This window comes from Ceratotherium simum, chromosome 21 (genome assembly GCF_057802395.1).
Source record: "Ceratotherium simum simum isolate JZ-2026a chromosome 21, ASM5780239v1, whole genome shotgun sequence".
Lineage (NCBI taxonomy): Eukaryota > Metazoa > Chordata > Mammalia > Perissodactyla > Rhinocerotidae > Ceratotherium > Ceratotherium simum.
Window position 1 is genome coordinate 16,470,842 of NC_141920.1, and position 19,316 is coordinate 16,490,157.

Consider the following 19,316-nt stretch of genomic DNA (forward strand, 5'->3'; position numbering starts at 1 on the left):
CTCCTCTGTGCAGGCGACTCAAATTCTCGACCTGAACTCTTTTCTCTGTGTCCACACCTGACCCAGCTGTGATCTCCAACTGCCTCCAGCCACACTACGGCCTCCTGGAACTCAGAACATCTAGGACACGCCCCGCCCCATCTGCCACCTGTAGGGCTCACCTCTGCTCTGTGTCCGTCGATGGCCCCACCATTGTCCCCAACCTCCAGCAGAAAGCCCCAGGGTGTGTCTGGCGCCTTACTGTCCCTGCTCCTCACGTCCCCCCTTCACGCAAGATCACACAAGCAGGCCCTGTGGTTCTCCCATCGGGTCCTCCTTTCCCACTCCACAGCTGCTCGCCCAGGCCCTCGCGCCTGACCCCTGAACACAGCAGCGACTGCGTTCAGTGTAGCCTGGTGGCCAGGAGCACGGGCTTTGGAGAAGGATTCTCTGGGTTTGAATCCTGGTTTTGCCAACTTCAAACTGTGTAAACTTGGGCAATATCCTTAATCTCTCTGTACCTCAGTTTCTCTGCCTGTGAAATGGGCATAATTATACTTACTTCAAGGGTTATTGTGAGGGTAAAGGGAGTCATTACGTAGACGATGTTTGGAACAGAGCCGGGTGTGTGGTTAGAACTCAATAAAGGTTAGCTGTTATTTCGATTATTTATGCAGTAAGTCTCCGTTGAGCAGCTCTGACGTGTAGAGACCTCCATTTTACTGGGAGACAGACTGACCCAGGAGAAAGAGCACAGGCCTCGACCCAACATTTCCACTCCCAGATGTATATCCAACAGAAATGCTCACCAATATCCAGCAGAAGACGTGTACTAGAATATTCACAATGCCTTATTCATAATAGCTCCCAACTGGAAACTACTCAAATGCCTGTAGAGAGTAGAATGGATAAACAAAATGTGGTATATTCACGCAGTGGAATATTATACAGCGAGAAGAAAGAATGCACTATTGTTACTTGCAACAACGTGGTTGCAACTTACAAATGTAACAGGACATGGCTGGGCTGGGTACCTCTGGCTCTGGGCTTCAGTGGGGAGATCTGATTTTCACCTGGGGACTTTGTCCCCAACACTATCTCCTCTGCTCCACAAATAGGAAGATTCCCAGCCCTCGCCTTCACATCACTCTCTGATTTACAAAGAATCCTGGAGGCAGGGTGATAATAATAGCTTATATTTAAGGTGAACATAGAGGAGTTACTCACCTAATAGTCACAATACCCCTATGTGGTAGGTACTCAAGTGATCCTATAGGGTGGGCACTGCTATTTATGCCCATTTTACAGATGAAGAAACTAAAGCACTAAGAGGTCACGTCACGATAATTATGGCTAAAATTTGTATTTAAGTCATGTAATACTCTCAACAGCCCTCGGTGTTGAGTGCTGCCATTGTCCGCATTTTAGAGGAAAGGAAACTGAGGCACAAAGAAGTTAAGTCCTCTGCCTGAGATCACTCTAGGAAACAGCAGAGCCAGGACGGGGCAGGTTGGCCAAGCCTGCGCCTCACGGCTCTGCTCACAGCCGCTCAGGAGTGAGATCACAGCCCTGCAGCCAGCCTGGCCCAGAGTCCAGCACCGCAACCCTAGGGCAACTCATTAATCACTCCAAGTCTCAGTTTACCCATATCTAAAATGGGATTATCAATAGCACTTTCCTTTCGGGATGTCCCAAGGGTGGTGTGCAATTATATGGGAAAGCTCCTGGCAGAGAGGGCCCACATGTAGGAGTCCTTCAATGCAGGTGTGTTGTTCACATCCTCGCTCTCACTGTTTCTTGGAATATTATCAGAATTTTTCCTGGCACTGTGTTCAGAGTTGACCGTGCAGAGCCAGAACCACCCAAACTCTCAGCCTGTGCCAGATATCAGCTCAGCCTTGAGAGTCAGCTGAACTCGGCAGGAACTAAAATCCCACCCCAGCTGCAGACCAGCTTCTGGACAGATCACTTTTCCAAGCTGTTTCCTCGTCTATGAACTAGAGTTGGTTATTTTGTGAAGATTAAAGGGCACAAACGCTGCCTGTGGTTCTCAAACTGGGGTTCCTGGAGGAAGTGGTACCCGAGTGAGGTGCTGGAGGCCCCGTTCTGAGGGGGGACATTTACGACCTGTGAGCTGGACTCGCCCGTCCCCTGCTCTGCTTTGTGACTCGGGGCACTACATTCCCAGGCTCCCTCGCCTCGGCCTTCCTGGTAGGTTTGACCAGTGGAAACACTACTGGAAACGGGGGGATAGGAGAGAGCAGAAGCCGGGCTCTGTCTCCCCATCTCCATCTGCTTTGCGTTAGGTCTTCAAGGCTGTGTCTCCATGGTGGCTCCCGCTCCTTGGCGGACCGCCCTGCTGTGATTCCATCTTCCGCCTCTGGTCCCGGCTTCTGGGCTCTGCCCTCCTCCCACACTCCACCCCGAGGGCTGGTATCCAGTGAAAGAAGCCTTTCCCTAAGACCACCTACTGTATGATTCTGTTTATGTGAAGTTCAAGAACAGGCAACGCTCATCTGTGATAGAAATCAGAGCAGTAGTTGCCTTTGCGGGCCAGAGGGGATGACCGGGAAAGGGGGGAGGAAACTTTCTGAGATGATGGAAACGTTTTATACCCAGATTGCCGGTGTTGGTTACACAGGTGTGCACATTTGTAAAGACTCGTTCAACCATACGCGTAAGACCTGTGCGTTTAACTGTGCGGACATTAGACCTCCATAAAACTAGTTAAGAAAAAGAAATCCCTGTCTAAGTTCTGAAAGTGTTTTCTAATTTCCTGGTTGGATCCTGATGAAAACAGATTTTATTTTTAAACAAACGCAAGTAGACTACAGAGGAGGATATAAAATTTATATGTAGGGTTTTTTTTTAAACAATAAAACATGAGACTTCAAACAGAATTTCACACGTGGGTTGGTTTATTTCAGGCCGTGTTCCCCAGCCCCGCGGAGGTTTCCTTCATTGTCCCTGCGTTTCTCTAGTCAAAATGGTGCAAAGCACTGGCCTGTATACAGTGTATCCAGTGAATAGCTCTGCGCCTGGTACGTTGCAGGTGCCCCAGAAAGGTTCGTTCTTACTACCATGAGCTGGGTGTAATGGATCATGTTAAGGCCTGTTTTCTGACTTTCTTTAAGATGGCGTGATTTCACCCTGTGATTTTCACAAAGAACTCAGCCCCTGAATTCTGCCCAGGATTGGGGGGCTTTCTCAGACTGCGCAAGCGTGACACGTAAGTTCATGCATAGGCCCGTGTTCGGGGATGTTTTTATGGCACCCCAGGAAAGGAAGTAGGAGATTCAGAATCTTTGTGCCCCTCTTCATCATACCCCGGAAAAAAGCAAGTCCAGCCCAGCACCTAGCTCAGCTTAATGATTAAGGGAGAGATGGTTGCCCCATCTCCTGGAAAGCTAGCCCATGCGCATGTTTGATAAAGGCTGTGCATAGGTGGGAATGGACTAGAAGAGACTAGAAACCTGGCCAGCCTCCAAGCCTGTGAGTTAGAGGAAGGGGGACTAGCACACACATCCCCGCTGTATCTCAGGGTCCAGACAGACCAGGAGGCTTGTGAACGTTCTCCAGGGCCCGACCGTGGACCCGAGCTGTTGCCTGCAGCCCAGGTTGCCTGCTGGGAAGAGTGGGCACTGAGTCTCCGTTCTCAGCCTGGCTCTAAAAGGCACTGTCCCGCGGGCTGCGGCCCCTGGCGGGCGGGCAGGGCCCAGGCAGGCACAGGCGGCGCTGGGTCTCCAGTCGGCAGAAGCGGTTCTGGTTGGACACCCGGGTGGCCACGCCCAGCCCACAGGTGGTGGAGCAGGGGCCCCAGGCCGTGCTCCATTCTGGGCAGGGAACGCCAGGGGGTGGGGGGCCGACAAGGCCAGAAAACTGGGGTCCTGGGGGGAAGAAAAAGGGGTCAGCACTGCGAGATCAGGGCTTGGCAGCCAAATCAACCCATCGGCTTGCAGTGCAATCTTGGTCATGTTGCTTAACCTCTCTGGACCTCAGCTTCTTCCTATGTCAATTTCCTAATAGTTGATTGTTAGGATTGAATAAAATACTGGAGGTGAAGTGCTGAACACAGTGCCTGGTACTTGTCAGCACTTCGTAAATATTGGTCATTAGGCAACTATGATGGTGCTAACGATGATGGTCCCCCAGTAAACGGTGAGTTTCTCCACGACTCCACAGGAGTCGTGGAGTCCACGACTTCCATCTTACAGGAAGGAGGTTGGGGCCTGTGTGTGGTGCTGCCGTGACCGGGCGGCAAGGATGCTGGTGATTCCAAGGCTGTGCCTGGAACAAGACAGTGGGTTCCCCGTGGTCTGACTCTTCCTCCTCCTCGAGTCCTGTTCTGCTCTGTTAATATTTTGGTGTCCTTCCTTCTGGTCCTTTATAACCAGTGGTTCTCAACTGGGGGCAATTTTGCCCCCTGGAGGATATTTGGCAACATCTGGAGGCATTTTTGGTGGTCACCACTGGCGGTGGGGCTACTGGAATCTAGCAGGGATGCTGCTGAACCTCCTACGGGGCACAGGACAGCCCCACAACAAGGAGTCACCCAGCCGACGTGGCGCTAGTGCCGAGACTGAGAAATCCCACGTTCATATGCACATGTGTGCAGTATGTATGATGTGTACGTACACATACAACTGTAGACACACACACGTGCACACACATAATGGAGATCACATTGCATGTACGGTGTCCCATCCTGCATTTTAGACCTAAGGTGAGCTCACTGGCATTCTCCTGTGTATTTGATCAGATGTATTCCATTCCACCATGGGGATAAGAGCTACCACCAGTGGAGCGCTGTGTGCTAGGCCCTGTTATGACGGCTTTACTTGTATTTACTCATCCCGTCCTCACAACAACTCTGTGAGATGGACGCTCTTATTCTCATGTTACAGTTGGAGGGACCGAGGCACAGAGAAGTTAAAGCAACGTTCTCAGAGTCACACAGCTAGGAAGTGGTGGAACTGGGCTTAGAACGTGGGCAGACTCCATGCGTATCCCACCATGCTCTACTGCCCTTCGTGTGGTGCCATCATCTATGGAACCAATGCCCTCTTTTCGGTTGCCTTTTTTGAAAAATCACATTCATATAATAATAATAATCTTAAAAAGCCAGTGACATCACAACAAAATCTCTAAAACTGAAGAGTTTGTAGCAGAAAGTAATTGTCTTTCCTCCCCTTCTGCCCACCCTAGGCCCATGTCCCAGAGGCAACCACTTGCCCGGGCAGTTTTGAGCTCCTCTTTTGATAAGCCCAATAATAACATAGTAATACTATTATATAACACTTATGTTATATAAATGAACGCGTGGTACATTCATTTGTATACATACATTATTAATACGTATCATTATATTATAAATATAACTGTAGTATATATTATAATAGTACACCTCTGATATGAAATTTGAGAATTTGGTTCAAGTATCTCCATCTTCCTTTTCCCTCCACACTCTGCCACCAATTTTTCTTTTTAACTATTTGTGATTTAAACTCATGTACTTACACCACTGCTTCTGTGTTGTCAGTTTTCAAGAGGTCTCGTGACTCTGCCCTTCACTGGCCTCCACGTCTCCTCTTCCACCGCCCCCTCCCAGCTTCCGTCAGGAAAACCTTCGCTTTGATGTGCCCAGGTGTCCTGGTGTCTAAGAGGTCCGCCCCAGGTGCACCCCTCCAGATGGCCCTGCCCCCGGCCTGGGCCAGCGGCGCACTCACCTTGGGCTGGGAGGGGCTGGACCCCCAGCCCCCCTCCCTGGTCGCACACCCACTGGGGGCAGCACTGGCCGGGTAGCTCCACCCTCCTGGGGTGGGGGCAGTCCCAGCTGGGCAGACGGACTTCCTCGCTGCACAGCGGCACACAGGTGAAGCCACCGTCCTCGCACTGGCAGCGAACCCTGCAGTGGGGCTGGAAAGTCTCCCCATCCCGGTACAGGCGGCCGTTCACCTCACAGCTCCCGTCATCCTCACCCCCTGTGGAGGAGAAACCGGACCCCCGTTGGTGACCCCCAACCATTCCCTGGGCAAGGCTGTGCCGACTACACCCTCCACGCCGCCCTCTCTGCAGAGCCAGTCCAGATCCCGCCGGGGAGGCAGCGCCCTTACAGCATCTGAGCGCTGCCAAGGGGCTCCCGCCCCACCATCTGCCCCCCACCGCTGCCGGCCTGCCTGGCGCCTGCAGGAAGACAGCATGGCACACTGCATCCTGCACAGGGTCTGCGGAGAACTGGCCTGGTTTGCACCCCAGCTCTGTCCTTTATTAGCCATGGGCCTTGGCCAAGTGATTTCACTTCTTCTTGCCTCAGTTTCTTCATCTGCAAAATGGGTTATAATGGTACTTATTTCACCCGATTGTGGTATAGACTAAATGAAATGATATATGTAACTAATCCAATATAAAAGAGACCTTCAACAGATCCTAGCTACTCTGTTGTTGTTATTGGTATAATTACCACGTATTAATAATATACAACTATTATATACACACTGAGATTTCATGCCACAAACTTCCCTGGTCCACCTGCTGTGTTGTAGTCATCACCATCAGATCAGGGCTTAACTTGCTGGCTGTGTGAGTTTGGGTAAGCTACTTAACTTCTCTGTGTCACCTTAACAATAGCAAGGATGAGAAAAGCAACCTGTACCTTCCGTTACATGAGATAATATGTACAGAGCATCTAGCACAGTGCTAGGCATAGAGTCGGGGCTCAAGAAACACTCTGAATGAAGCCCTCAAGATATGGGCGTTATCACTACTTCCTTCCTGGACATGATCCCCTTGAGGGTTGGGGCTGAGAGTGTTCATCCTGGCATCCACTGTGCCAGCTCACAGCATGGATGGGACACACAGACCCTCAGGAAATGCCTTTGAATGAATGCCTAGCACCAGGCTCCGTGCGCAAGAGACAGTGATAAAACAGCTCTGACTCCTTGTAATTCCAGAGACATATATTGTGCGCCACCTGTGAGCCAACTGCTGTGCTCCTAGACTGACTAAGACACAGTCCTTGCCCGGAGAGATGCAAGGGCCAATGGAAGGACAGATGTGAAAGTCGCCACCTTCAAGACAGAATGAAGAGCCCTGGAGGGGCGCATGTGAGGGGTACTCCGGCAGTGCAGAGAAAGGAGCGATCAGGAGGGTCTCCTGGAGACACGACTGGCAGGTCAGCGGGGGCTGGGCGAAGGGACTCAATGGCAGGCAGGTTTTCCCAGGTGTTCTGAGGAAAACCTCAGATAGATTCATACACGCGCAGGAATTTTGGAACCACACAGACTTGGGTTCAAAGCCCAGTTCTCTGCTTGCTAGCTGGGGGACCTGGGGCAAGTTACTTCACCTCTCTGAGTCCTGGTACCCTGCTCACAGGGCCTCTGGAGGATTAAATGAGCTAGCGCACTTCCAGCATTTTGCCCCAAGCATGGAGGAGAGCAGATGCTCAGTAAACAGGAGTGGGTGGTGCTTACTCCTCTGGGACGGACAGGACCGGGGTCGGCTCCCTCTCCTTCCCCTGCCAGGCTACAGCCCTTTGGCTCCAAATCCCCGACTTTTTGGACCCTGTGGCTGCTGGTTTCCCAGGAACCACAGGGTCAGCTGCACCTTCATCCCCGCCCCCAGCCTGGCCAAGCCCAGGTCTCCCAGCCCAACTCCTGGTGCCGCAGCCCTGGGGCCTCCTGGTCACTGGGATGACCTGGTAAACAGAGGGACTGTTTAGGAAAGTCAGCCGGGGGGGGCAATAATTTTAGCAAGGTTTCCTGGCACCTCTCCTGCGTCCTCCAGCTCAGAGTTGGGTGGGGTGGGGTTGGGGGTAATGATCCCTGGGCAGCCACTCCCCACCCCAGGGCCTGTGGCACCCAAATGCATAGTCCCAAACACCACGAGGCCCCTCCAAACTTACTCGCTCTTGGATTCCCCCCACTCACCCCCTACACACATAGGCTGCCAGCCCTACTTCTCCTCCCAGGCCCTCTCCAACGCCCCCTTGTCCAGCAACCTCCCCCAGAGAACTTCAGAGCACAGTCTCATCATCCGGTGACTTCTGCGTCCCTTGCAGGAGAAGGAACAACAGGTATTTTTTTTCACCTTCAGCCACTTGCACACTGTGTGGCCTCAGGCAGGTGATTTAACCTCTCTGAGCCCCAGTTCCCTCACATGCAAAATAGGGATAATAATAGGCCCCACCTCACTGTTAGGGATAAAATGAAATCATGTCTGTAAAGGGCTTACTCACAGTACGGGCTCTGTAAATGGGTCCTGTTCCTGCTGGCCCCACCAGCACTATTACTACTATTCATTCATTCAGCAATGATTTACTGTGTGCCTACTATGCACCCAGCACTGTTCCAGGCACTTGTGACACAGCAATGACTGAAACAGGCAAAAATCCCGTCATCATTGGAGCTTCCGCTCTGGTGGAAATAAACACAATAAACGAGCAGAGTTTATAATATCAGATGGTACTCAGTGCTAGAAAAATAAAGGAGGACGGGGTTAAGGAGTCGGGGGGGGTGCACAATCTGTAAATATGGTGATCAGGGGAGGCCTCACTGAGAAGGTGATATTTGAGTAAAGCTGTGAAGGAGGTGAGGGAACTTGCCATGCAGATATCTGGGGGGAAGAACGCCAGTGGCGGGAACAGCCAGTGCAAAGGCTCTGAGGTGGGAGCACGCCTGGGATATTTAAGGAACAATGAGGAGAACAGTGTGGCTGGAGCAGAGAGCAGGAGGGAGAGAGGGAGTTAGATGAGATCAAAGAGAAAAGAGGAGCATAAACTTAACCAAAGAGGTGAAAGATCTGTACACTGAAAACAATAAAACATTGCTGAAAGAAATTGAAGAAGACACAAAGAAATGGAAAGATATTCCGTGCTCTTGGATTGGAAGAATGAACATAATTAAGATGTCCATACTTCCTAAAGCTATCTATAGATTCAATGCAATCCCTATCAAAAGTTCCAACAACATTTTTCACAGAAATAGAACAAAGAATCCTAAAATTTATATGGAACAACAAAAGGCCCCGAGTAGCTAAAGGAATCCTGAGAAAAAAGAACAAAGCTGGAGGTATCACACTCCCTGATTTCAAAATATACTACAAAGCTATAGTAACCAAAACAGCATGGTACTGGCACAAAAACAGACACACAGATCAATGGAATAGAATCAAAAGTCCAGAAATAAACCCACACATCTATGGACAGCTAATCTTCAACAAAGGAGGCAAGAACATACAATGGAGAAAGGAAAGTCTCTTCAACAAATGGTGTTGGGAAAACTGGACAGCCACATGCAAAAAAATGAAAATAGACCCTTACCTTACACCATACACAAAAATTAACTCAAAATGGATTAAAGATTTGAATGTAAGACCTGAAACAATGAAACTTCTAGAAGAAAACATAGGCAGTACACTCTTCAACATCGGTCTTAGCAACATATTTTCAAGCACCATGTCTGACCAGGCAAGGGAAACAATAGAAAAAAATAAACAAACAGGATTACATCAAACTAAAAATCTTCTGCACAGCAAAGGAAATCATCAACAAAACGAAAAGACAACCTAACAATTGGGAGAAGATATTTGCAAACCATACATCTGATAAGGAGTTAATCTCAAAAATATATAAAGAACCCATGCATCTCAAAAAGAAAAAAACTAACAGCCCAATTAAAAAATGGGCAAAAGACCTGAAAAGACATTTCTCCAAAGAAGATATACAGATGGCCAACAGGCACATGAAAAGATGTTCAGCATCATTAATTATCAGGGAAGTGCAAATCAAAACTACAATGAGATATCACCTCACACCTGTCAGAATGGCTATAATTAACAAGACAGGAAACAACATGTGTTGGAGAGGATGTGGAGAGAAGGGAACTCTCATACACTGCTGGTGGGAGTGCAAACTGGTGCAGCCACTGTGGAAAACAGTATGGAGATTCCTCAAAAAATTAAGGATAGAACTACCACATGGGGCCAGCCCCGTGGCTTGGCAGTTGAGTGCACGCACTCCGCTGCTGGCGGCCCGGGTTCGGATCCCAGGCGCGCACCGACGCACCGCTTCTCCAGCCACGCTGAGGCCGCGTCCCACATGCAGCAACTAGAAAGATGTGCAGCTATGACATACAACTATCTACTGGGGCTTTGGGGGGAAAAAATAAATTAATTAAAAAAATCTAAAAAAAAAAAAAAAAAAAAGAACTACCATACAATCCAGCTATTCCACTGCTGGGTATTTATCCAAAGAACTTGAAAACACCAATGCATAAAGATACATGCACCCCTGTGTTCATTGCAGCATTATTCACAATGGAAGCAACCTAAGTGCCCATCAAGGGACGAATGGATAAAGAAGATGTGGTATATATACACAATGGAATACTACTCAGCCATAAGAAAAGATGAAATCCAGCCATTTGTGACAACATGGATGGACACTGAGGGTATTATGCAAAGTGAAATAAGTCAGAGGGAGAAGGTCAAATACCGTATGATCTCACTCGTTAAGTGGTAGATAACAACAACAAACACATAGAGACAGAGATTCAATTGGTGGTTACCAGAGGGGAAGGGCGGGGGGAGGAGGGTGAAAGGGATAATTAGGCACATGTGTGCGGTGATAGGTTGTAATTAGTATTTGAGTGGTGAACATGAGAACATGATGTAATCCATGCAGAAATAGAAGTATAATGATGTACACCTGAAATTGATACAATGTTATAGACCAATGTTACCACAATAAACCAAAAAAAAAAAAAAATACCTACATTAAAAAAAAAAAAGAAAGAAAGAAAACAGGAGCAGATCCTGAGAGGACTTTGGCTTTTACTCTAAGGAGATGGGAAGCTGTTGGAGGCTTCTAGGCAGAAGAGGGACGTGATCTGACTGGTGTATTAAAGGAGCCCTCGGCTGCTGTGCTGAGAATAGACCAGAGGGCAAGGACAGAGGCAGGAGGCAGTCATGGGGCTGCTGCAAATCCAGACACTTGGTGGCGGGGCTCAGACCAGGTGGCAGCAGTGGAGGGACTGAGAAGTGTTGGAGTCTGGGAATACTGTGAAGAATTTGCTGGAGGGTAGCATGGGGGATGCAAAGAAAAGCGAGACATCAAGAATGACTCCTCAGTTTTGAGCCTGAGCCATGGGAAGGATGGAGATGCCCTTGGCTGTGCTGGGAAGATGAAGCTTTGGGGGGCGGAAGATCAGGGACTCACGCTGGACATGCACACGGCTTGGAGTGGCCCTCCGAGAAGGGCTGTCCAACGAGCAAGTGAGAAGAGAGTTGTTGGGCAGCATGGTCCCTCCAGACCCCAGACTTAGACCTGGCCTCCACGAGGTCTTAGCTTGTTCTGGCCCGCTGTGAGGTTCACCGGCTCTCAGCCTCCAAATTCGGTTCAAATCATTAAGCATTCAGGATCGCCCACCATGTTGCCTGACCAGGGCTGGGAGTTGCAGGAAGGAGCAAGGACCAACTAAATCCTGTCTTTCAGGTGTTTGATGTCTGAATCAAGATGGAATAAGAAAGGTCCCTTAATAAAGTTAGTGACAATAACAGCCACTCTGTACTAATCATATGCTGAGTGTCAAGCAGTAGAGCAATGGAATGAAGATTGTGAAGCCAGTTCCCTGTGTTCAAATCCCAGCTCAGCCACTTATGAGCTGTGTGACTTTGGGCAAATTGCTTAACCTCTCTGTGCCTCTTTTTTCCATTTATAAAATGAGGATAGCATTAGTATCCACCTCCTATGGTTGTTGTGAGATTAGATGAGCTGATATTTGTGTGACCCTAGTGCCTGGCATGTGGGAAGTGCTACGCAAGTGTTCAATAGGTACACTCTGCTGAGTGTTCCATGTGTGTCGTGCTAATCTAAACAACAGCCTTGTGAGCTGTGTTACTTACCTCATTTTTTTCTTTAGATTCATTGTTATTAGGAATCATCTATGAGTTTATACAACCATCACCCCTTTCTCGTTATTATACTCCTCTGATCAAATAAAGCATTTAACAAGGATTTACTACTGATAACTTTCTGTCTGTAAGTTTTGTTGTTTTTCTTTTTACAAGGTTTTTCCTAAAGATGGACTCATTGTCAGGGATTCATGGGCCTCAGTCTCACTCGTTCTTGTTCATATAAAAGTGTGAACACACACGTGGATGAAAGAGGTAAGTTTCTCTATGAGGCTTATTATGAAGGAGAAGGAGAAGGAGAAGGAGGAGAAGGAGAGGAGGAGGAGGAGAAGGGGGAGGAGAAGGAGGGGGGAACGAAGAAGAAAGGAGAAAGAAGGAAGCCAGCCCCATGGCGTAGTGGTTATAGTTTGGTGCACTCCGCTCCGGCAGCCAGGGTTTGCAAGTTTGGATCCCGGGCGTGGACCTACACCACTCGTCAGCCATGTTGTGGTGGTGACCCACATACAAAATAGAGGAAGATTGGCACAGACGTTAGCTCAGGGCCAGTCTTCCTCAGCAAAAAAAAAAAAGAAGAAGAAGAAGAGTCCCTCACGTCTTTCTATTTCTCTAAAGCAGTGGTTCTCAATTGGGGATGATTTTGTTCCCCAGGGGACATCTGACAACGTCTGCATACAGACTCTCACAATTTGGGAGTGGGGGTGCTCCTGGCTTCTAGTGGGTAGAGGCCAGGGATGCTGCTGAATGCCCTACCATACACAGGACAGCCCCCCACAACAAAGAATTATCCAGCCCCAAATGTCCGTGGAGCAAAGCTGAGACCCCCTCCTCTAAAGCATCAGAGGGCACCAAGGCCTGGGGGGAGGTGACGGATGTCACACACTCAAGGTTGCTAGTAAATAGCAAACTCAGGATTCAGACTCTGGTCCAACGGCTCCCAATCCAGGAGGGAGACAGACCAGAATGTTGCTTTAGAGCCTGTTTGACCAGGTCCCAAGCTGTGTGACATGAAGCATGACGGTTCATAGCGCAGAGCCTCAGTCTTCTCATCTATAATGTGGGTCTGACGGTACTGATCTCACGGGATTATTGTGAGGATCATGTGCGCTGTGCTAAGCCCTTAGGTTGTAAGGATCCCTTAGGTAGTAAGGGCTTAGCACAGTGCCTCACACGTATTATGTCCTAAATAAGGGGTTGTGCTTTTATTTTCCAAAAAGCGTTGGGAGGGTCCTGAGAAGGGATGATGACTTGAAGAATCTGGGAGAGCTTCTCAGGGGAGGCGGTGTTTGAGCTTGGGTTTGAAAGTTGGCCGTGATTTGGACAGGTAGGCAGGGGAAGGCTGCTCAGGTGGTGGGCTGGGTCCGAGCAAAGATAAGAGGGGAGCAGCAGGGAGTGGGCCTAGGGAACCTGGAGTCGCCAGGTTTGGCTGGACGGATGGTGCACCTGAGTGAGGGTGAAAGGAGCACCCCGTGGCCTTGACGCACCCCCCCCAAACACATCCTCCATCAGTCCCGCAAACCTGCTTACAGAGGCACACGGTCCCCCGGCCCCCGGGGTCCGGCTGGCAGACCAGGCCCTGGCTGGAGTCACAGACGTGCCGATGGTCGCAGGGCTCCCCCAGCCGCCGCGCACACACCCGGCAGCAGTTGCAGCCGTCCAGCACCAGGGGCACCCCAGGGGGGCACCGGGGTGGTGGCCAGGGACAGGCACACGGTGTGGGGCACAGCTGGGCACACACCTGCAGAGACAGAGACCTCACTCAGCCCCGGTCGTTCAAGGCAGGCGGGAGCCTACACAACCGGCCACCTCTCTGCCAGGCTGGGCAGTGGAGGGTCCACACCTTGGCCCCAGAGTCACACAGACCTGGCCTTGAACCCTGGCAGTCGCGTGGCACTCTCCACGAGGCGGCACGGCATTGTGGTCATGAGCAAGGACTCTGGACTAGAGCCCCCGTTCTAACTCTGCTCTTTATTAGCCTTGGACAAGTTACTTAAGCTCTCTGAACCTCAGTTTCCTCATCTGTAAAGAGGGGGCAATACTGGGATCTAAGTCAGAGGATTGTTTGAGGAGCACATGAAATGATGCGTGTTAAAGCCTTAGCACGCCGGACAGCCTGTAGTGGATGCTTGGTGCATTTAGGATGATGATCTTCATTGTGAATCACAATGGAGGGCTTAGCCCTGCCCTCCAGGAGCTTCCAGAGAAGCCAAAGCAACAAGATGAGGGATGAAAACGACAGGGCACTAGGCATTTTCCAGCCAGTGGACTGTGGATATTTATCTTGAGGGCTGAGTAAATCAAACAGCATCATGGATATTTTTGATCTTTGGAACAATCCAGAATATCCAGAATCCAATTCTGGATGAGCATCAAATCAGCCAGGAAACTTGATGAAATCCCGACCCCCAGGCCTCCTCTGGGATTTACCAGATCAGAACTTCCAGGGGCGCCCTGGAATCTGTATATTTAACAGGCTGTCCAGGGGCTTCTGATGCTCATCAAGGTTTCTGGCACCTCCGCTCCAGTCTAACCCCCTCCCCTCGCCCTGTACAGATGGGGAAACTGAGCTCTGGGGAGAGGAAGGGACTTGCCAAAAGTCACAGTGTGTTAGCTGCAGAGCTGGGTGCCTGCCTGCCCATTCAGGACCCAGGGTGGGGGTAGACTCTTCCCTTAATGAGGAAAAACCTGAGCCAAGGCCCCACCCCCCGGGACAGAGTCAAGGTATCAACCCAAGTGTCCTGACTGCCCCTCCCCACTCAGGGCAGAGAGACAACCAAACCAGAGACTAGATGCCATGGGCTCCCCACATGTCCATTTGAAGGTGGGGACTAAGATGTTCCCAGTGGCCCCATCCATGGGGGACCAATCTTTAGTCTAGTAGGATCTTTGGAGGACTGGAGGGTTTTATCTAGAGGATGAAAGACTTGCAGTTTAGGAATATGAAATTAATAACCTCATATCTCCTGTGTGGCCCCAAAGCAGGCCATCTCTGCCTTTGTCCCCACCTTGTCCCACCCCACGAGTACCCCCTAGTCCTGCAAAGCTGCCTTCAGTGGCCTGCAGCTCCCACCCTGGCCACCGGGGACTGCCCCAAACTGGCAGACCAGCCTCTGGTGGGGGAGCAGAGGAGCGTTCACAGGCTCCCATCTAAGACCCCACTCGGTGACAGAGGCAAGTGGGGAGCTGTGTGCCTGGAGCCTCACGAGGGAGCCAGTTCCCATCTCTGCAGGAATTTCGAGCAGGAGACCGGGTGATACTGAAGAGATTCTAGAGAAGATGGCCTGGCCTTGCCCCTCTAAGTGTGGTCTGGACCTCAACAAGAGCATCACCTGGAAGCTTGTTAGAAATGAAGCATCTTGGGCCCTTGTTTATGAATCTACATCTGCATTTTAACAAATCCAGAAGCGATTCTCACGGAATTGATCTGAGAAGCAATCGGCTGGACTTCTGGGATCCCTTCCAAACTAGGGGGTCAGCTCCCTAGATTAGTGGCAAGTGGGGGACTCTGGCCAGAACTGGCTCTTGGGTCTGGTCCCTCCCACCTGAAAGCTGGGATGCCAGGGCATAGGCCTCTTGCTCTGCACCTGGGCTTCCTCTACGGGCTCTCTACCGGGCAAGCGTGGTGGGGGCTGGGTCTGCAGGCCCTGACACCCGGGAGAGGCCGCCACTGTGCACAATCGTGGCGAACAGTTACCGCGGGCACACCGTGTGCTGAGTGCTCCACTGTGTTATCGAACTTAACCCTCCCCTGTGAGGTACCATCATTATGCCCATTTTAAAGATGAGGAAACTGAAGCTCAAAGCAATGTAGTCACATTGCCAGTAAGAAGTCTAGCCAGGATCAGAATTCAGGTTCATATGAATCCAAGGCCCAGGCTCTTAATTGCCATGCCCACCTCTTATCCTCTGGGGGCTCTGATGCCATCTTAGCCTCTGCCTCAATTTACCCATTTGTTCAAGAGGGATAATGACAAGTCAGGGAGGGTGTTTCAGCATAGCCAAGGAGAGACATGCCCCCTCTGGTCTCCCTCTGTCTCCACACCCCTCCTAACCACCCCATCACTCTGTTCAAGTTGCCCCATCATGCACTCGATTTCCCCAGACCCTTGCTGTGGTCACCAGGGGGCGGGGCTCCGTGGTAAGAGCCCTGGACATGGAATCTTCCGGGCAAGAGTTGAAATCCAGGTTCTACCACTGACTTGCTGTGTGACTTTGGACACTTCACTTAACTGCTCTGTTGGGAGGGAGCCGTTTCCTCCACAGTATGATGATGTGGAGACCACCTATCTTAGGGTCATGACAGGGGTTAAATGATGTCACGGCCAGATCTCAGTCAATGTGACTTTGCTTGTTTCCAAGTCTCTGCCACCTGCCCCCGTCCACAGCCCTGAGCCCAGGACCTCACAGCCTGCCTGGAGGACTCCGAATTCTCGCTCTGAGGATTGCTGTGGCCTCCGGTGTTCATGATGACAGTCCCTGTGTTCTGTGCAGGACACTGCTGGCTCCCTGGGACCCAGGAGGGATGGAGGGGTGAGGACAGTGGGTCTAGGATGGCTTCATTTTGGTCTTTCGTTTAATCCTGGGCCCAGAGGCCCAAGTCCCCTGCTCCAACTACCCAAGCCACCCGCCCTGGCATGATGTCCTGCCCATCCCCTTCGGGAGAACAAACAGCAGGAATGGGGTGCCGGCAGGGTCCTCAGCCCTTCCTCAGTCACTGCCTGGGACCCAGGAGAGAGAAGCTCCTGTCTGCACTACTCAGAGGAGCATGAAAACACAGTCGGGAGGCCGATCCCCCTGAGGGGATGACAGGGCTCAGCACCTGTGGCCTTGGTCCAGGTTGGGGGTGGAGAGGCACAGACAGAAGTCCCCCCACACACACACCCAGACCTATCCTGGGCCCCACCTCCTCTGTTGCTCTGATGTTTCTTTGCTGTGCAGCTTTGGGCAAGCTGCTTACCCCCTCTGAGACTTGCTTGATTGTAAACAGGGGCTAATAATTCCTTATGGGGTTGTTGCACATGTTAGGCAAGGTAGATGTTCCACAAGCCGTTTGAAAAATGGCCGTAAGAAAAGGTCATTATTCCATGGAGATGTCTCCCTGTCCCCCTCCAGCCAGGTCAGCAGGTCACTCACTGCCTGAGGGCCCAACAGCATTAATGCCCTTGCACTAAGAACTTTCCAATCAGTTAGACACCAACATCCGTTCACATCTTGGCTCACAGGCAAAGCAGGTCATGTCTTGAGTCTCCCCATTTGTAATGAGGATGCCCACTTCTGCTTTGCAGAGGGGCTGTGGGGATTGGTAATTATCATAAAAGTCCTCTTTTGAACATTTGCCAGGTTCCAGGTCCTGTGCTAAGCACCTTAGCTGAATTATTACAAATGGTCTTCACGAAGGCCTCATGAACATTGTGCCCATTCAACCAAGCAAGTAGCTGAGGCTCAGAGAAGAGAAGGGACTTGCCTGAGGTCACACAGCAGAGCCGGCCAGAAGCAGCCGTCTGGGTACCAGGGAGGGAAGCTGGGCTGTACCCGACGTGGGATCCTGCAAGATTTCTTCCAGGGCGTCCTTGGCAGTGACTTCACACCTCCCCCACCACACCAAGGAAGTCAGCAGTAGGTCTCAGGGCCCAGGGCCCCCTTACCTTTGAGAAGAGGCAGAGGAGGGAGAAGGCCAGGAGGTGGGTCTGTAGTGTGCCTCTCATGTCACTGCGTCCCCCACGGAGCCAGCTATGAGACCAGGAGGCAGGACTTGTAAGTCTTTATGTTCCGCGGCTGTGAGGTCACTCCCAGGCAAACACAAACACACACACACACACACACACACACACACACACTCTCAGGCTGGCCTTTCCTTGCTCCTCTTCCCATCCTCATGCTCCTAGTGATGAGCCCATTTACCTGAAGATGAGACCATGGAGACCACCAAGAGGGTGCCTGCCAGTGTGTGTGTGTGTGTGTGTGTGTGTGCGTGCGAAAGCCAAAGCCAATGCCAGTGCCAAGAGCCTGTGACAGGCTGGCGAGGGCCTCTCTAGCTCCTCCCAGCCCAAGAGGGCCTTACCAAGCCGCTGCTGCAGCCCTGCCCCAGACCCCTGTCCGACCCTAGGGGGCTGTGGGTCCAGAAGGTGCTCAGCAGACGCCCCCTTAGCAGGGCTGACCCAAGTCCTCCTACCCTGGGACTCTGGGCAGCTTCGGCCGGGCCTGCGGTTTCTGGCAGGAAGATTGGCGGCCACCCAGAGGTGGGTGTGACCCACAGCAAAACATCCCTGGGCGGCCCGTTTGCTTTTGGCAACAAGGGGCCTCCCCACGGCCTGCTTCCCAGGCTCTGGAAGGTGGCCCGCGGTGGATGAGCCCATGAGGGCTGGACCTATTGTGTGCCAGCACTTCCTGGGCACTGCCAGAGGATCTGGATGAACCAAATCCATTTCGTTTAATTCAACCAACTCCGTGCCCCCTCTGCGGGGGCTGGAGACACAACACTGACCTCAGGACAAAGTCCAGAGGGGGAGATGACAGTGCGAAAACAGGTGAAATTCCAGGGCATACCTAGCAGAGGTCCTTGTTCAGACCAGAGCGTGAGGGACAGCTTTCTGAAGGAGCTTCCTTTACAGAGAGCCAAGGAAAGAGGGGGTTAGAGAGAGCAGAATATTCCAGGTAGAGGGAACAGCACGTATAAATGCCTAGAGGTGGGAGAGAACATGATAGTGTTGCCTGCTCTAGGAGCCAAAGGTGCCTGGTGTGACTGGAGCTGACTGGAGGTGGGAGCGGTGTTGAACACAGGGGAGTAAGACACACAAATTCATCCCATCAGTGTTTGGGGGGCATCTACAATGTTCCAGCCACTGGGGGTTGGGGGATGTAAGGACATGGGCTTTCACTGTAGAATTTGGCAAAGAGAATAATCGAGGTGATGTCAAGGGGTGGCTGGGGAAGGCTTTGGCCTCCATCATCTCCACCAGTTCCCCCAGTGATGGGGCTAGATGGTAGAAGTTTCCAGAATGGGTAGTTGGTGAGGAAGAAGAGTGACTTGATATAGGGATGAGACTGAGGGATTTTTCAGCAGGGGGAATTTCAGTCCCTCCCCTTCTGGTTTCAGTCCCAGGGGAAGGAGTTGATGGAGACGGAGGTTGAAGATGAAAATGTGGGATTTGATCATCTGTGGTTGGAGGAAGTGGGCAGGGTGGGAGTGGGGCTGTCCACAGACTTGGAGGGAAGGAGCTACAGTGTTATTTATTTGGAAATGCTTACGTTTCAGTCAGAGGCATGCCTAGGGTATTTGATACCCAGAGTGGATCATTTTCAAACACCCCTCCTCCTTCATATAACAAAATTATTTTCAGTAATAATCATGAGATGAAACAAATATATTTCATGTATGAACTAAAATTGGCACTTACCAAACAAAAACACTACCCTTTGCAGCTCACACTGTT

The 19,316-nt window shown here is 51.0% G+C and overlaps 1 protein-coding gene across 1 annotated transcript; it reads right to left on the bottom strand.

Annotated features, from left to right (window-relative positions):
* Window positions 1-3,645: 3,645 nt before the first annotated feature.
* Window positions 3,646-17,588, bottom strand: CCN5 (cellular communication network factor 5). Its single transcript, XM_004430367.3, has 4 exons — window positions 17,529-17,588; window positions 13,411-13,621; window positions 5,706-5,960; window positions 3,646-3,866 (listed from the first exon to the last, which is right to left on the bottom strand). The coding sequence occupies exons 1-4, from the start codon at window positions 17,586-17,588 to the stop codon at window positions 3,646-3,648; spliced, it is 747 nt and encodes a 248-aa protein (XP_004430424.1).
* Between the last annotated feature and the right edge of the window lie 1,728 nt (window positions 17,589-19,316).

Excerpts from the sequence above, each read along its gene's own strand:
- CCN5 (XM_004430367.3), bottom strand. The coding sequence starts at position 17,588 with ATGAGAGGCACACTACAGACCCACCTCCTGGCCTTCTCCCTCCTCTGC. Across the intron at positions 5,961-13,410 it reads CCGGGGGACCGTGTGCCTCT|GGGGTGAGGATGACGGGAGC; the intron begins GTAAGCAGGTTT and ends TCTCCTCCACAG. Across the intron at positions 3,867-5,705 it reads CCAGCCCCTCCCAGCCCAAG|GACCCCAGTTTTCTGGCCTT; the intron begins GTGAGTGCGCCG and ends TCTTCCCCCCAG.